The 18,313-nt window shown below is 36.9% G+C and overlaps 2 protein-coding genes across 2 annotated transcripts; one reads left to right on the top strand and one right to left on the bottom strand.

Moving 5' to 3' along the window:
* The first annotated feature begins 792 nt into the window (after window positions 1-792).
* LOC107948178 (putative RING-H2 finger protein ATL21A) lies at window positions 793-4,964 on the top strand. The gene is made up of 2 exons (XM_016882644.2): window positions 793-1,498; window positions 4,268-4,964. Exons 1-2 carry the CDS (start codon window positions 805-807, stop codon window positions 4,717-4,719), a joined length of 1,146 nt encoding a protein of 381 aa, XP_016738133.1. The 5' UTR covers window positions 793-804; the 3' UTR covers window positions 4,720-4,964.
* LOC107948177 (replication stress response regulator SDE2-like) lies at window positions 4,093-7,297 on the bottom strand. Its single transcript, XM_041082822.1, is given in 6 exon segments — window positions 4,093-4,711; window positions 5,009-5,166; window positions 5,559-6,108; window positions 6,469-6,623; window positions 6,625-6,724; window positions 6,726-7,297. Coding segments are annotated over 5 exon segments (1,347 nt in total). The 5' UTR covers window positions 7,121-7,297; the 3' UTR covers window positions 4,093-4,711; window positions 5,009-5,019.
* Between the last annotated feature and the right edge of the window lie 11,016 nt (window positions 7,298-18,313).

The raw sequence follows: 18,313 nt of genomic DNA, 5'->3' as shown, positions 1-18,313 counted from the left end.
ATAATTCGTCAACTCGATTAACTCAAAAATTTTCATTCAATTCGATCAAACATTCACATTTATTTAAATGTCAAAAGGTACACATATAAAGTTCTATATGGAGTTACCTATCCTCTATACGAGGCGTTGCTATCCAAATGACATGCCCCACAGAAGCTTGTAAAAGTGCAATACATCGTCACAACAAGGCATAAATGTTAAGCACGCTTCTAAAAATATACTAAAACATTTAACCCTAATCATTTTTAAATAATTAAAATTTCAAATTTTAAACAGTATAGAAATTAAAACCACATGCAGAATTTGACGAAATGAAATTATGATGTAATATAAAACATTTGGACCACAGTTTTTTTTTTTATGATGAACATATCATTCATATTCATTTTACTATTTATAAAAATTAATTTTTTTGTAATTCGTGATTATCCCTTTTAACAATTTCACTTCTAAAATCTTAACTTAAATTTTATTTGTGAGAGTACAGTCCTTTTATCTTTGGTCCCAAGGCAACATTTACATGTACCGTTTCCATTAGTCTTATAGAATTCATACTAATTACCGATCATAAACAAGCAATCTAATGATTATGTAAAATTTTAAAATTGATCCATTTAAAAAGAATTAATTTGATTCAATTCCTATAATAGAGACCTCCTAAATATTTAACCTAAAATAAAAAAAATCCCTTTATTTAATTTTTAAGTAGTTGACTTTCTACTGTAATAAAACTATTTTAATATAAAGTCTTCAATGAATTCCTCCCTTAAATTTATCCACCCTTATGAACATTCCTCATTAAACATGAATACCTTCATCATCTTCTTCACTTTTCTCTTCCCTCTCTTACATACATCAACAACAGCACAACCATGTCCCATCACCAGATGTGCCCAAAACCAAGTCCCCATACGTTTCCCTTTCTACCAACAAACCACTGAACACCCCCAAAACTGCGGCTACCCCGGCTTTAACCTCAGTTGCAAAACCCAAAGCACAACTTACCTCAGCCTCCCATATTCCGGCGACTTCTATATACGCGATGTCAACTATCTCGATCAACTAATAACACTTTACGACCCCAACAATTGCCTTCCCAATCGGCTTCTTACATTCAATATATCAGGAACTCCTTTTGTTATTCCTTTCCATGAAAACTATACGTTCCTTACTTGTCCTAGTGAAGTCATCAAGTCTCGGTTTGATATTATTGAATGTATGAGTAATTCGACGCATTCGGCGTTGGCTACTTCTTCGATGAGACTTGTGAGTTCGTTGGTGTCGTCGTATTCGTGCCGTGTTGTCGTGGCGGCATTGCCGGTTCCGGTTTCGTGGCCGGTTAAGGAGGATGAAGAGTTCACGGCTGAACTTGGTGGTGATATTCAATTGACTTGGTATGTACCTCAATGTGGGGATTGTGAAGCACAAGGTGGGATTTGTGGGTTTAAAAGCAATAATAGTGACGAAATTGATTGTTTTCGTCGTCTACCTGAATCAAGTAAGTATCTTTATTTCGAGCTTTGATCAATGATAATATCATTTTTGCATTTGGTCAAATCTTGTTTTTAGTCCCTCTGTTATGTTGGATTTTTTTAATCCTTCTATTCTTTTTTTTAATACAAGGTAGAGTTTTTATTCCCTCATGTTCTACTTTTTTTAATAAAAGGGTAGAAGGTACGGGTCAAGTGACGGAGTTTAGGATTCAATGTTAATAAAAAAAGTTGAAGGGAAGTTGACTCTTTTTGTCCGTTCGGAGTTGATATACCCTCAATGTGTTAATATTATTGTAGGATCAGATCAGGTTGTTCAAAGATCAAATTAGAATCGAAACATAAGAGGAGCTAAAGAAAGTCTTCGCCCCCTAAAAAATTTAAGGGCTTCAAATTTTTTTTTTAAAAAATTTACTAAAACCTTTGAACCTTTTGAAAATTCTCATTAATATTTTTTTCAAAATTTTTAAAAATTTTAACTAAACCCCAAAACTTAATACCATGTCTTCCTCGAGATTAAAACCAAGATCTAATTTCTAGAAAGACTTCATTAAAATGAAGTCATTTGTCATTACATGGTAAGCTGAGTTGGCATGCTCGGTTTGCATTTAATCCCTTTACTTTACTCTAACATAATTTAGTCATTTAATTTTAAGAATAAATATCAAAATTATACATGAACTATAGTTTAATGTGTAATTGTTTACATGAACTTTGATTTTGTGCAATTTTATACATGAAAATCTGATGTGATCCGGTTCTTATAAATTATTAACACAATTATTGATATAACATCATTTTATGTTTACATATTGCATACATAAATTCTATTTATCTAATATAAAAATAAATTGATGTATTTATTTCTTTAAATGTGTATGATTAAATCAAAATTAAAGTTTTAAATATACATTTGAATCACAATTAGAGTTTCACATGTATAATTACACCAAATTAAAGCTCATGTATATATTTGCACATTAAATCAAAATTCACGTATAATTTTGAGATTTTCCCCTTATTTTTATAATGTTATTAGTATTTCCAGATTGATAACACAGTTAGTTGTTGATATTTTTTAGTTAGCCTTAAGCATTCAATTGACATGTAAATTTACTTGAACACAGTTAATTATATTTTCACGCGAGCTTGACTCTGTGATTGAATAACAATAATAAAACCTACATCACGACTTTAATAACAACTAATAGTCCGACATGTAAATTTATCATTGGTTGAATATGGTTTGCTTCTAGTTATCACTTTAACAACAAAGAAGAACCTTATTAGAGATTAAATCCCATATTTTGATATGATAGGAGGACTAAAATCTGAATTAGACATTTTTACATTTCCACTAACATCACATATCTTTTTTCATGATTAATTCAACATCGTTAGGCTAGAATTAATGTTTCAATCAACTCATTTAATAATAAAATTGAGAAAGCCGTGAGAATGAAGATATGTGGGATTACTTCAACCCGTTATGGTTTTTATCTTGGACTTAATTAAAATAAATAAATAAATAAATGAGTGGCTTTTACGAATGGAGTAGATTTCTAGTGTTATTTGACTTTAGATTTTTTATTTTTGAAGTTTGACTTTAGTATTTTTATTTTTTGAGATTTGACTTTAGAGTTTTTATTTTTTGGAGTTTATTTAACTTTACTATACGATGATGTAATTGCATTATTTTATGTTATCGTTGTTAAGACTATAGAGATTAACCCATTTATTCTAATGTCAACTACAATGAGGGGCTTAATTTTTATATTTATATATATATATATATATATAAGTATGACGTCATTTCTCTCATATAGTACGGCTAAAACAAGATAATGTGTTGTATATTAAATTAGTAATGCAATGAAAAGTCAGAAATTATCTACGAGTTGGATAGGTTATCAGATAGTATGTTTTGAATAAAAATATAATTAAAAAATTAGTAAAAAATAACTAATCAATTCAATTAAGTTTTTACTTTGATTTAGCTAATTTATATGAATTTATGGGCCAATTAATCTAATGCTTCTATTCAAACCAATGCCTTGATCGATTTGATCCGATTCAAATAATTATGTTGCATTTTGCTTTTGAGAATAGTCCATTAACCATTTCCATTAATAGAAGAAAGCTTACTAGATTCCAAGCTTAGATAACAAAATTCGAATAGCTTATTTACGAACCCTACCCTATCCCTCATAATATTTAAAATTATCATTTTACTTCTATATGTTTAAGTGAAATATTCATAAAACATTCTTAAAGCAAAATGAATATGAATATACCTAATATTTATGAAAATAACCATAAAATTTTAAGGGAGATGAAAGTAGAGATAGAATATACTAATAGTAAAATAGTGAAAGATTTAACAATATCTGCTTTTACTCCGCTCCATTATCATCATAAATTAAAGTTGTAAAGAAAATCATTGATATGCTATGGTAATAACCAATGTTATTTGAATCGAACTAAACTGTCTCGTTCGAGCGGTCAAAAACTGACAAATATACCAACCAAAATATAGGAGTTGAACTGATTTTTGAGCAAATTATTTGAAATCAATAAAAAAAACCAGAAAAAAAATCAATGATTGAACCAATTTTATAATTTTTATAAAATTTTTAGTTATTCAACCGTAAATCCAATCCAATTATTAACAGATCCGCAATAATAAAGTTAGCCAAATGTTAATATTGTATTTCCATCTTCCAATTAGCATTTGATCTAATACAATGTCAAATTTTCCTTTTGGTATCATATTTCAGGCCAAACAGGTAATGGTCTTAGAGTTTTCGGGATCATCTGCTTGTCAATTGCTGTACCGGCACTTGCGTGCGCAACCGGGATCGCCCTCTTCGCATGCTGCTTCAGCAGTCGCAATGATGCTGGGGAAAGCCCCATGCAACAGAACAACAGACCTGCGGCAGTGCTGCCACAACCTGCGGTTGTCGAAACAGGGCTGGATGAATCCACAATCGAATCATACGAAAAGCTGGTGCTCGGTGAGAGCCGGAGAATACCTGGCCCCAACGACAGCACTTGCCCTATATGCTTATCTGAATACCTTAGCAAAGACACTATCAGGTGCATACCAGAATGCAAACACTGCTTCCATGCAGAATGTATTGATGAATGGCTACGAATGAACTCTACGTGCCCTGTGTGCCGGAAATCTCCACCGGCCGAGTATGCTACTCCAAACACCAACCCTGCTTGATATATTACGAATGAACACTTCTTGTATTGTATTGTATGCAATCACAGTAGGCATAATAGTTCTTATTCTTTTATGCATTCAAGAGAGTAGAATAAGTATGTTAACGTGCAACCTATCCCTGGCAATATTCGATTTTATCGAAGCAATTTCCATACATAATGAGGTTTCGGCTCACAAGTACCATGTTATAAAAGTTAAACAGAACATGATATATATAAACACGCACACATTTCATATTTTGACAAAAAGAAACTCCTTAATACTACTATGAGGTTAAATGAAGCCTTACAACATTGGTTTTCATTTCTTTGCAAGCAACTTCTTTGGAAGCTTATCCAAAGGGATAGACTTTAGCAGGAAAAGCCGAGCAGCTCGTTCTTGCAAAGTACCGCCGCATTTTAGACCACGAGCCTGCAGTTCTGATTTCAACCTCTCCAACCCAAGAACCTATAATACGACGAAAAAAGTTAGCACCCAAATCACAATAAGCGTTATAAAACGGATGATCGAAGAGTACGATAAATTACATTACATATAACTATGCCTATGACCCGATTTAAGCTTGGACTAAAGGAAAGCATTTGATAAACTTGCAACAAGTTAATACCGTACTCATTTAGGTACATGATCGAAGAGTACATTGAAAGCTTTTCTATTTTTAAATTTTAACTTCCGTCTAGTATGTATATAAACCGATGAGAGCAATAGTGCAAAGAAGGCAGCATTAGTTCACAAATCCTTTCTTTGCAATTCTTGCTCTCAAAAGTCTAAACACATTCCCTCAAACAACCTAAGCCTACATGGAAAGCAGGAACAGGAAAAGAACTTCGAGTGCATACCTCCATCTCTTGCGGCGAATTGAAGTCATCAAAGTTCAATGGCTTTTCAGGTATAGCCACGTTAGTGTTTGAAACTACCGTTTCTCCATGAAATTCTGATTTCACATCAGAACAACCATTGACTCTATCTATCAATTTGATCCCGACTCCTTCATTTTCTTGAACTGGAACATCGGCACCCTGACTAACTATTTCCTTCTGATCTTCGGTTTTAGTTCCATTATTTTCCGGTATCTCGGGTTGCATTGCTTCAACTTCAACCTTATCATTTTCTACATTGAGCACATCTTCCCCACCGGATTTCGAGTTTTGCAGTGGAAAAATGTCTTTCTCTTCCTCGGAACCACTCTCACTCGATACTCCACCTGAGAATTCCACATCAGATCTTCTCTTATAAACCGAACCGGAACTCCCCTCAGTTCCCTTACTAGAATCCGAATTATTCCCATTGTTCAAAACTACAGATTTTTCAGCTTCCTCGTCATCTTCACTATCTTCATCATCACTGCCATTATCACTATCACTCTCATTTAATTTCCTCTTTCCCATCCTAGTCAAAACAAGAAAAGCAAACAAAAAACTAATAAATATCCCAAATATTAAAAAGAAATCCATAACCTAATCTTACAAACAAATTAAATAATGGTTAAAATCTGCTATTAGTACTTTGCGAAAGTTGTGGATTTAGTCCCTATCAATTTTAGTTCTTCTACTTTTCAAAATTAGAAATTTTAGTCCCAAACCAAATAGTAGCAGCTAAATTCGTTTGGTTAAACTCAATTACTAGTCTTGTACTATGAGTAGATTTGATCCATATTCTCTATATTTTTCGAAACAAATGACAATAAGTAATCCATTAACTCAAATTTTGAAAATAGCAATAATCTTAAATGATCTTGATAAGACTTACCAAATCTTTAACCTTTTAGGGTCAGCTCCGCCTGGAACCGCCTTCCGCTTTCCTAGGCACGCCGCCTTAACGGATTCTTCAACCACCGCCACACACCTTGCTGATTGCTCCCTGTACTTCGCCACATACTTCTCGGCTTCTCCATCTCCAACCCCTTTTTTTCCCATTTTTCGCCTTTTTCTTTATAAAATCCTCCGCCATCTTCTCCAATTTCCTCTCTTCCTCCTCCGCCTTCCACGCCTCCAGCCTCTTCTCCATTCACGTGCCTCAGCCTTCTTCCGCTCATATCACGGCAAGCCTCGAAATTGATCGTCTTTTTCTGCCCGGCCTTTGTGGCTGCGCCACGTAGCAGCGATCCGAAACCTCCTTTGCCACCGAGAAGGCTGAAAGAGAGGTTGAGGGTAGCATCGGGGTGAGAAATTACAGAATCGTCCTTGAGCTGATGGCCGCGAATCAGGCGCTGGAAATTGATTGGGATTTTCGTGATTTCCTGAATTTGACGCTTGACGGAACCGACTTGGACTTGTGGGGAGGAGAATTGAAGCGATAACGTTTGGCCATTTACAAGTTTAACGAATAGCTGCAATTGCCTCGGATTAACGTTGTTGTTGTTGTTGCTAATATCGTCTTTGCTAATTCGATGATCTTCCATAACTGTTGATTTTGATCTGAAATTGGATATTTTCTGGGTTTCGTCTGAACGGAATTTGGGATCGGGGGCAAATTTAAGGAAATTAGGGTTAGGGTTCTGATTTTAAGGTACCCCCAATTTTAAAATATTCAATATTTTTCTTATTTTGAGAAGTGGGGTGGCGGTGAATTGCCATTTGTGAGTCCCGCTTTATGCAGCTAGGTCTAATTATGGTTATAAGTTAAAATTTAAGTTAAAATTTTGCTATTAGTCCCTGTACTTTACAAATCTGTGGATTTAATCTTTAATTTTTTTTTTGTCATTGTTAGTCTCTGTACATTTTTAATTTTAAAATTTCAGTCCTCGTCAAACGAAAACTATTGAATTCATTAAGTTAATTCTGCTATTTTTAAATTTTGATTCAACAAACAAATTATGTGTCGATATCAATGGTAACTCATTATTTCAATGAATCATTTATTCGGACAGAAGAAAATTATGTAAACACTTACTCGAAGTCTCACTTATCAAATTTCATTGTGGAGGACACATTTTTCTAAAGAATTTGCTATGATATATCTGATTCATACATAATATCATGAAAAATGGATACAAAATTTTTGCTGCTACTTAGTATCAACAATATGTGTAATATATTATCAGCTTATTATTTTAACATATTACTCACTAAATTTTTAGTTAATAGATTAATAACTATCATTTGTGTTAAGGATTAAAATTTTAAATTAAAAAAGTATAAGAACTTAGAATGATCTAGTTGAAAAATATGGATTAAATCTACAATTGTACACATAGTACAAGACTAGTAATTAAAATTAACTAAACGGATTTAATAACTACTGTACAAGCCCAAATTTCTGCCCGGCCCACTAACAAAAGAACCCAAGACCCATTACAAGACAGCCCAACTAGCCCAATCAGCCCAAACCCAATACACCCAACTACCCTAACTCATGTTCAGAAAAGAAAAAGAAAAAACAGCAGCAACCCTAGGTGCGCCGCACCTAGGGCCTTCTCACCAACTCCTCTGCACCGTCTCAGCCACTTGCCCTCTGCCACTGCCGCGCCGCACATCCCCTCACCCACTTGCTCCATTAACGTCTACCTGCTCCACCTGCAAGGAGAGAAACAAACACGCAAGCAGAGGCAAAAACAAAAAATAATAGAAATAGAAAAATAGGCAGTATAATCGGTTATATAAGGAAAGGAATGAGAATGTAAAAGGGGTTCGGCCTCGATTTTTATAAAAAAGAACAGAAAAAAAGGTTGAACATTTTTGCTCAGTTTTATCTTTTCTTTTGCTTACTGTTTTCATTTCTTTCAAGTTTATTTATTTATTTTTAACTTGAAAACATAAAGAAAAATAATAAAGGAGAAGGCTTTTTACCTTTTTACCTGCACCGCGCCGGACGTGGAGGAAGGCGAGCGGTTTCGCCCTTTTTCGGGTCTTTGGGCCTTTGTTTCACGAGATTCGGCCCCAGATCCGTGCCTAAGAGGCACTCAACTTTGAACTAGGATCAAAAAGATCCGATTTTGAGGCGTCGGCCACCGCACGCGGCGGTGCTACGCCGGAGGCCGGGCCGGACCGGCGGCCGGATTCTGGGGAGGGAGATGAGAGAGGAGAGAGCTCTCTCTCTCTGTTTTTTTTTAAGATGAAACAGATTTGATTTTTTTTGGGTTTTCTTATTATTTATACTAAACACAAAACGGCGCCGTTTTGCAAAGGGGGATCCGCGCGTCGACCCGACCCGACCCGAAGGATCCGCGTGTTTTAGTTTTTTGGGCAATTTATGCGCGCAGTCCCTCTGATTCGCGGCGTGTTTCAATTTGGTCCTATTTTGTTGTTTTATTTTATTTTGATTTAGCCCTAACATTTTATTTTTTTTATTTTAGTCCATTGAGGTGCTGCGTTTTGGGATTTTGGGTTTATTTTCTGTTTCGGTCCTTCCCTTTTTTACGCGCGTCACAATTGGATCCCTTTCGTTTTCCTTTATTTCGAATTGGCCCTATATGTTTTATTTCATTTCGATTTAAGGCCCCTTTTTAGCATATTTTATTATTTGTCAATTTTTGTTAACTTTATTATTATTATTATTATTATTATTTTATGTTTATTTATTAGATTTCGGACATATAATATACATGCATATATTTTGTGATATACTACATTTTTTATACATATATACTTATATAGTTATATATTTTCAACTATGTATATATCTATACATTATATATTTCATTTTCTAATATATACATATTTACATATCTTTATAGTTTAAATATACTTTTTTATAATCGTATATACACATTTACTATTAATTTATATACATACATATTTTTATTTTATAATATATATATATTTTATATGTACGTACATACATATTTTTGTATATCTTAATTTACATAAACATATATACATTTTCAATATATTTTAAACATGTATCAAAATTAACGTATTTATTCGTATACATACGTATATTTTCATTATTTTTAAACTTTAATTTGTACATACATATTTTTATTTTCACACATATGTACTTACTTTATATGTATTTTATTATTTTCATATTCCATAGTTTTATACACCATATATATGTACATATTTTTATATACTATATCGCTTCTTATATATTAAATATACTTTATACATTTTGTAATTTATAATATACATATTTTAGTTTATGTCTATATATATCCTTTATATTTAATTGTATTTTATTATTTATTTCATTTTCGTTATTATTTTGAATGATGTTTAATTTATTTGATTATATATATTGTTATTTTATATGATTGTAGGTATGACTTTTATTTATTTTATATCGTTGCTATTGCTCGTATATTTTTTATTTTTTATTATTATGATTTTCACGTATAAACAATGTAATTTGTTTCACATTTTTTACTACGATTTCGTGTTTTATTTTACTCGATAAAAATTTGTTTAAAAAATATTTGTGTTTAGATTTAAAGGATCGTACTCTAACTTAATGGGTTTCGATTTCATAATAAATCTAAAACACGAATCTTTTCAAACTCAAGTTTTAAACGATCTCGGGAATTAAGAAAAGATCGTGCCTAACTTACTGGGCCTGATTATTTCTAAACCAAGATAATAAAATATCTTTTAAATAAGCATTTTTCATCCGCGTATCGGGAATTTGAGACATTGTGTCCTAACTTACTGGATATGATTCTCTTTCTCGAATAATGTGAAATATTCCCTTTTCCTGAAAATTTTCAACGTTTCAATACAAGGATCGTATTTTTTAATTCTTTCGAGTTTTTAATTTTCGACACAAGACATTAAGTAATCAACCAGGTACCAATTTTGGGCGTATCGAGGGTGCTAACCTTCCTCGTGCGTAACCGACTCCCGAACCCGTTTTCTGAATTTCGCAGACCAAAATCGTTGTTTTAATAAAATAAATGTTTATTAAAAACAACCACTTTTCGAGGTGACCCGATCACACCTCATCAAAAAAGATTGGTGGCGACTCCCGTTTTCATTTTTCAAAATCCAAGTCGACCCCGTTTTCATCCAAAAAAATGGTGTCAACAGCTTGGCGACTCCGCTGGGGACTAAATAAGAGAGTCAAGCCACGAGTTGATTATTTCTTGTCTTTTTGTCGAAAGTTGAAAATTTGGTTTAAATTACGATCCTCTCATTGCATTTCATTTGTTTTGAGTTATAGTTTTATCAGGTTTTGTATTTTAATTTTATATCTTCTGCATTGCATTGCATGACCGTTGGTCACACCCTTTTAAGTGGGAGTGAGAAGCTACGCCTTCGTGAGGTTTTCACCTCCGCATGGGATAGTGAATCGCTTTCGGGATACATCCGTACCTATGTCTTCGTGAGATTTTCATCTCCGCATGGCCATAGGGAAATGTATCCCCTGAATCGAACTTGGTCCGTATGAGCCTATAATGGGTGAGGATCGAGGAATTTGCTGGTTCAGGTACCCTACTTTAGAACCAAACCACATGTAATGAGCCATAGGAACCGACTTAGGTAGAGCTACTCCAAATTTTTAGTGCTTACCTAAATGAATGTTGTATTTATTGTCGCTTATTTTAAATCTTATTCTGTGTTTAATGCTAATTTACTTTGTTTGTGATTGCATGGCATCTTCATTCTAAAAGAGGTGTCGATTTACGTTCAGTTTCTTGGTAGAAAGCTTATCATGGAAAAGGGGTTTGTTGATAAAGTAGAGGATAATGCGGCTGTGCGAATATGGGCTGAAACGACACAACGGGAGAAAGGCGATAGTCTTACCGAAGGGTACGTGTCAGAATTGTGGGATTTTACCCGTATCAGTGTAATCCAGAATGACCTTCGAGAAATGAAAGAAGTCTGGGATCAATGGGATGTCGAGGCCAAGCAGCTGTTCTATTGTAACTACGGTGACCTACCTTATCTGCTTAGTGTCAAAGTGGACAAGTATTTATTCCGAGCCCTTGCTCAGTTTTGGAATCCTGCCTACAGTTGTTTCACTTTTGGGAAGGTAGATTTGACGCCTACTGTGGAGGAGTATACGACCTTGCTTCGGTGCCCAAAGATTCAAGTCGACAAGCTTATTCCAGAGCTGCTGTGTCCCTCCGTTGTTAAAGAAATTAATGAACATCACTGGGATGAGCGAGCAGTGGGTCGCTGCCCGGATCCAACAGAAGGGCGACAGTAAATGTGTTCCTTGGAAAAGTTTGCGAGATTTGGTGCTTGTACATCCTGACTTAAAGAAAAGGGTCGATGTCTTCGCTTTAGGTATCTATGGACTAGTGGTTTTCCCCAAAGCTTTAGGACACATAGACGAGGCTGTATCTGATTTGTTTGATCGGCTTAGTAAAGGGTTACACCGGTTCCGGCAATACTCGCTGAAACTTTTAGATCCTGAATGCGTGTCGAAAGCAGGGGAGGGAAGGTTTATTGGATGCGCGCAGCTCTTATTGGCATGGTTCCAAGCCACTTCTGGAAAGTCGAAAAGGTCTCTTATCGGGTATTCTCCGATAGCTACTCCCCTCTAGGAGAATTGGTGGCCACGCCAAGACGGGATGATATTTCAGAAGAAAAATGGATAGAGATACTCCAGAATCTCCAGATGAAGATATTGAATGGAGGGCTCCTTGGTTAATTCCTGATGAGATATTGTACCGATGTGGAGATTTTGACTGGGTTCCGCTGCTCGGATATGGGGGCTATGGATATGCTCCTCTACTCGTTCAAGACAGTATAGATCACGACAATTCATACCGCAACGCAGGGGTTGGCTTATAGTGATTTTTCCTATAGGGAGGACAATTACAAGAAGAAGGTTCGAGAAATATCTAGTGCCTGGAACCAGACTCGTCGAATGAAGATCTTAGCCGTGGGTCCGACAATTACCCCCGAGTATGGTCAGTGGCGTGATCAAAGGATCAACGACAACATCCCGGCGTCAAATTCAGAAACGGCTCGATCTTTAGAGGAACACTTACAAGTCTTGCCTTCTGAGATAGAAATCATCAAACAAGAATTCGAAAAAAGGAGTTTAGAATTGGGGAAGAAGATAGAACAACTAGAGGAAGAAAAAATGCAGTTAGGACTGGATGTGGACATTCAAAGTTAGAGGCCAACAATTGAGAAAGGAAAGAACAAGGCAGAAGAAGATTTGGACAGCCTGAAGACAGATTACAAGAAGTTGCGTAGGTCGGTAAGAGCTGCTGGCTTGGGTAAAACGCCAGAACAATGGCGACAAGAAATTCAGGAGGAAAAGACGAAAGCTAATCAATGGGAAAAGAAATTCCAGGATACTCGGCTCGAGAAGTCGCCTTGGGAAAGAGTCTACTAGATGCCAAGACGAGAAGACGGAGTTGAAGGTCCGGATAACTGAACTAGAAAGATCGCTTCACCAGTACGTAATCGTAATGCTACGGTTGAATTAAGGGCGAGCTTAGACAAAATTGAAGAATTAAAAGGACAAATAGAAGGGCTAGAGAAGCATTGCAAATAGTGAAATCCGGATAGAGCTTCTGGAAGAAATAATGAGCAGTGGCAAAACAATTCCGTCGGTCTCAAGAGCAGATTGGAGAAAGAGATTATATTATGGGAGAGGCGGTGACTCAAGTGCGCGAGGTAGCTGATCATCTGCAAACTCTAGCGGTTCAGGCTGATCTATTAAGTTTGAAGTATGAGTTAGAGTCCGACAGGGGCCGAGAGTTAGCTTGGCTTCTTAGAAAGGTTAAGGCTTTGAGTGTGAGGGCAAAGCCATATATGTAGTCTATTTATGTAAAGAAACTCTTTATCTAGTAAAGTTTTCTAATGAAGTTGAATTAGAATCAGTGCCTCTTTTTCTTTGCATTCTTTTTCATGCATTGCATCACATCATATGCATTAATGACCATTAAAAAACCTAATCGAATAAAATCATTTCAGTTAACCTGGAAAACCAACAAAGTTACGGCACCCGAGCAAAGACAAAAATTATGGACCAAAGGTTGGAGAAGCTAGAGCGACTTCAAAGAGAAATGCAAGACCAGTTGCAGGCGCAAATGAAAGAGCAAATAGAAAAGATTCAGCGTGACATGGTACAAAAGATGGAGGAGTCCCAAAATGATCTGGTGGCTAAGATGACGCAATTATTGAAGGGAGTAGATAAGGGTAAAGGGCCTGTGATTGTTAGTGAAGAAGAAAACAATGGTGAACCACTCTATCCTCCAGGTTTCACGCCTCCACATGTACAGACTGAGTTGCATCCGCGGAGACCCTCTGTGTCGGTTAGGCCCCAACAGTCCCAAGGCGATGCTTCAATCCCAATGAATTTTCAATCCGGAGCGGGCTTTAATCCTGGCGATAGCCCGAATAATATTGCTGTCCCAGATCTTGACGAGATGGTTGAAAAGGACAAGGCGAAGGAGGAATTTCCAAAACAATTTGAGGAGAAATGGAAATGGATAGAAGAGAAGTTTAGGGCAATAGAAAGCATTGAAACTATGGAATAGATGCAAAGGATCTGAGCTTGGTTCCTGACTTGGTGCTCCCTTACAAATTTAAGATGCCGGAATTTGAAAATACAACGGGACTAGTTGCCCAGGATCCCATATTACTATGTTTTGTAGAAGAATGACGGGGCATATTAATAATGATCAATTATTAATACATTGCTTTCAGGAAAGTCTTACGGGAGCAGCGTCAAGTGGTACAATCAGCTGAGCCGAGCCAAAATTGCTACTTGGAGGGATTTAGCACAGGCTTTCCTGAGACAGTACAATCATGTCTCAGAAATGATGCCTGACAGGATAACTCTGCAAAATCTAGAGAAGAAATCGAACGAAAGCTTCAGACAATATGCGCAGAGGTGGCGAGAGGTGGCAGTTCAAGTGCAACCACCGCTTTTGGAAAAGGAGATGACGACGCTTTTTATTAACACTTTGAAAGCCCCGTTCATCACTCACATGTTGGGAAGCGCTTCAAAAAATTTCTCGGATATAATCATGAATGGTGAAATGATTGAGCATGCCATTAAAAGTGGAAAAATAGATGGAGGAGAAAATAATAGGAGGGCACCCCCGAGGAAAAGAGAAAATGAAGTGAATAATGTGAATGCTTATGGTAGGTCAATTACCGTGAATCAACCAAAGAAAGTGGTTGCTAATCAACAGGGATCATCAAGACAAGAGTCAGGAGCTAGGCAAACTACTGAAAAGCCCCAATTCACGCCAATCCCGATGTCATACAAGGAGTTGTATCAGACTTTATTCGATGCACATGTTGTTGCTCCTCGTTACTTGAGTCCTCTACAACCTCCGTATCCAAAATGGTATGATACGAACGCGCAATGTGATTATCATGCGGGAATTTCTGGGCACTCGATAGAAAATTGTACTGCCTTCAAGAAGGTAGTAGAAGGACTTATCAATTTAGGTGTTGTCAAACTTGACGACTCACCTAACGCAAAGAATCCGTTACCTAATCACGCAGATAAGGGGTGAATATGGTTAGCGAAGGTACGGGAGAAGAAGTCAAGACTGACATTGCTGAAGTAAAAACTCCATTGAAACGGGTCTGGAAAGAAATGGCGAAAAGAGGTTTGGTTATTTCAGATTCTGAGGAAGGGCATGAGATGGGAAATTATTGTGAATTTCACCATAAAACAGGGCACGAAATCCAAGAATGTGAAGGATTTAAGGCTTTGGTTCAAAGCATGATGGATAACAAAGAGATGAGGTTTTACGAAGATGCGAAAGAAATGAGGAGCATATGCGCGACAGAGTTGGGAACAAAGGCTCCAAATCATCCTGTGGTCATTATCTCACGCCCTAAGGGTAATGAGGTTAGGGCCAGGTAACACCGAAAATTGTAATCCAGAAACCATCAAATTTCTCTTATAGGGATAACAAATGGTGCCGTGGAATTACGGGTGTAATGTGACCGTTTTGGGAAAAGAAGCAGAAAGAAATCAGGAAACAGGTTCTTACACGCGCAATGGAAAAAGATATGACGCTCAAGCAGAGTCGTCCAGGGAAGAGAATTGGAAGAAAGAACAGAGGAAAGGGAAGGCAGTAGAAGTTGAACCATTGGTAAATGAACCAATAAAAGAAGAGGAGGCAAAGGAGTTTTGAAGTTTTTGAAACACAGTGAATACAGTGTTGTGGAGCAACTACACAAACAGCCAGCCCGCATTTCTGTATTAGCTTTACTCTTAAACTCGGAAGTACATCGGAATGCACTATTAAAGGTGCTAAACGAAACATATGTGGCTGACGATATTTCGGTAAACAAGCTGGATCGGCTGATCAACAATATTGGTGCTGACAATTTTATCTTCTTCAGTGATGATGAAATACCATCGGAGGAAGAGGTTCTACTAAAGCCCTACATGTTACTGTCCGATGCAAAGGGTACACACTCCCGGGGGCCTTGGTTGATAATGGATCGCACTAAATGTATTGCCTTTGTCCACTCTTAGTCGATTACCAATAGACAGTTCGCACATGAAAGCATGCCAGAGCATAGTAAGGGCATTTGATGGAACAAAAAAGGAGGTTATGGGGAGAATTGAGGTACCATTAAGGATTGGCCCAGTCATTATGAGGTGGATTTCTTGGTAATGGATATTAAACCCTCCTACAACTGTCTATTGGGGAGACCGTGGATACACTCAGCAGGGGCAGTACCTTCATCATTACATCAGAAGGTGAAGTTGGTATGGAGGATCGGTTGGTAACATAGATGCAGAGGAGGATATTATCGCAATGATGACTAGCGATGCACCTTATGTGGACATCAACGATGAGGCACTAGAATGTTCTTTTCGGTCGTTAGAATTTGTGAACGCGATGTTTATTGCGGAGGGAAATAGAATTCCAGTACCGAAAATATCCAGGACCACTGAGATGGGATTGCGATTGATGGTAGGAAGAGGAGCCTTACCCGGGAAAGGATTGGGAAAATATCTTCAGGGAAGGATTGAGGCACCAATGCCGAAGGAAAGTTTGATAGATTTGGTTTAGGGTACAAGCCAGACATGAAGCAGAAGAAGAAAGAAATAGAGAAGAGACAAGAGAGAAGAAGGGCGCGTTTGAATGGACATGAAGCTAAGTGTGAGCCTTTAACCTTTCCCCACATATCTGCATCTTTTGTGTCGGGAGGATTAATCCATTCTGAATGTGGAGTGTCCGGTAGCGGCATGGGAGGAATGTTGGAAAATGTTTATACCAACCCATAGAAGCAACGGAAAGGAGGGCTTTGTTGGAGATCTGCCCTTATGAGCCTGGAAGCGAGCTAACATTGGACTGCTGAAGAAATCCTGTAGTCTTAGGGCTTATTCAGAGTAATGCTCAAACATTCCTGTTGTTGTTGGCTAGAACAATAGAAATTTTTTGTGAAATAGGCATGGGGCCTAAATATCATTATTTTAATGAAATATGTCAACGTTCATCTTGATCAGTCTTTTTTTTCTTTTTATATTTTCATTTGGTTGATTGTCTTACAAATAATTCTTTCATTTGTAATTCTTTGCACAAACATATTCATAAATTTATATTCTTGGTATATTCTTTGATATGCCTTCATAGGTCTTCAGATATCAATGACATGAGCGACGCTGCCTCAAACACGGAGCCTATTTTTGAGCAAGAAGTGTGTTCAGAGGATCCCACGACTTTGAAAATGACGAAGATTATGATGCATCTCCGGACTTGTTAAGAATGATGGAACAAGAGGATAAGCATATCCTACCTCATAGGGAATCATTAGAAATAGTGAGCCTAGAGGAGGAAAGGAGGTGAAAATTGGAACTGAAATCACCGCAAAGACAAGGCAAGACCTCATTAATTTGCTCGAGAGTTCAAGGATGTTTTCGCGTGGTCGTACCAAGATATGCCTGGGCTAAGTACTAACATTGTGGTGCATCGTTGCCATAAAGAGGATTGTAACCCGTTCAACAGAAGCTAGGAGAATGAGACCTGACATTGTGTGAAAATAAGAGAAGAGTCAAAAGACAATTCGACGCTGGTTCTTACAAGAGGTCAAGTATTCGGATTGGGTAGCCAACATCGTCCCTGTTCCCAAAAAGATGGAAAGGTACGAATGTGTGTGATTATAGGGATTTGAACAAGGCTAGTCCAAAGGACAACTTTCCACTGCCTCACATGATACTTGGTAGATAACACGGCGGGTATTCATTGTTTCTTTATGGACGTTTCTCTGGATACAATCAAATAAAGATGCACCTGGAGACATGAGAAAACCAATCATACTTATGGGAACATTCTGTTACAGTATGCCTTCGGATTGAAATGCGGGAGCAACGTATCAAAGACTATGGTGACTTTGTTTCACGACATGATGCACAAGGAGATCGAAGTCTATGTTGACGATATATCGCGAAGTCTAGACGAAGAAGAGATGTCAGGTCTGAAAGGTATTTGAGATTAAAAAATTCAGCTAAGTTACCGCCAAGAGTTGAGCAGATAGGAAGTGTTAGCTTCAAGTTAGCAAAAGGGATCGAGGTTGACAGACAAGTAAAGCAACGAGATTACCCCGCCACTCAGAAGGGTCGAGGTTTCTGAGCTGAATTACAGCTGTATCTCAAAGACAGAAATTGATCAGTCTTAAGAAAAACGGGAATGGGATGAAGGGCAGAGGCTTTCGATAGATAAAGCAGTATTGGCTAATACCCAGCTAACCCAAGTCAGAAGGCCAGATATGAAGTG

Source organism: Gossypium hirsutum, chromosome A12 (assembly GCF_007990345.1).
Source record: "Gossypium hirsutum isolate 1008001.06 chromosome A12, Gossypium_hirsutum_v2.1, whole genome shotgun sequence".
Taxonomy (NCBI): domain Eukaryota; kingdom Viridiplantae; phylum Streptophyta; class Magnoliopsida; order Malvales; family Malvaceae; genus Gossypium; species Gossypium hirsutum.
This window is presented reverse-complemented; position numbering and strand designations above follow the sequence as displayed.

Excerpts from the sequence above, each read along its gene's own strand:
- LOC107948178 (XM_016882644.2), top strand. The coding sequence starts at position 805 with ATGAATACCTTCATCATCTTCTTCACTTTTCTCTTCCCTCTCTTACAT. Across the intron at positions 1,499-4,267 it reads TCGTCGTCTACCTGAATCAA|GCCAAACAGGTAATGGTCTT; the intron begins GTAAGTATCTTT and ends ATCATATTTCAG.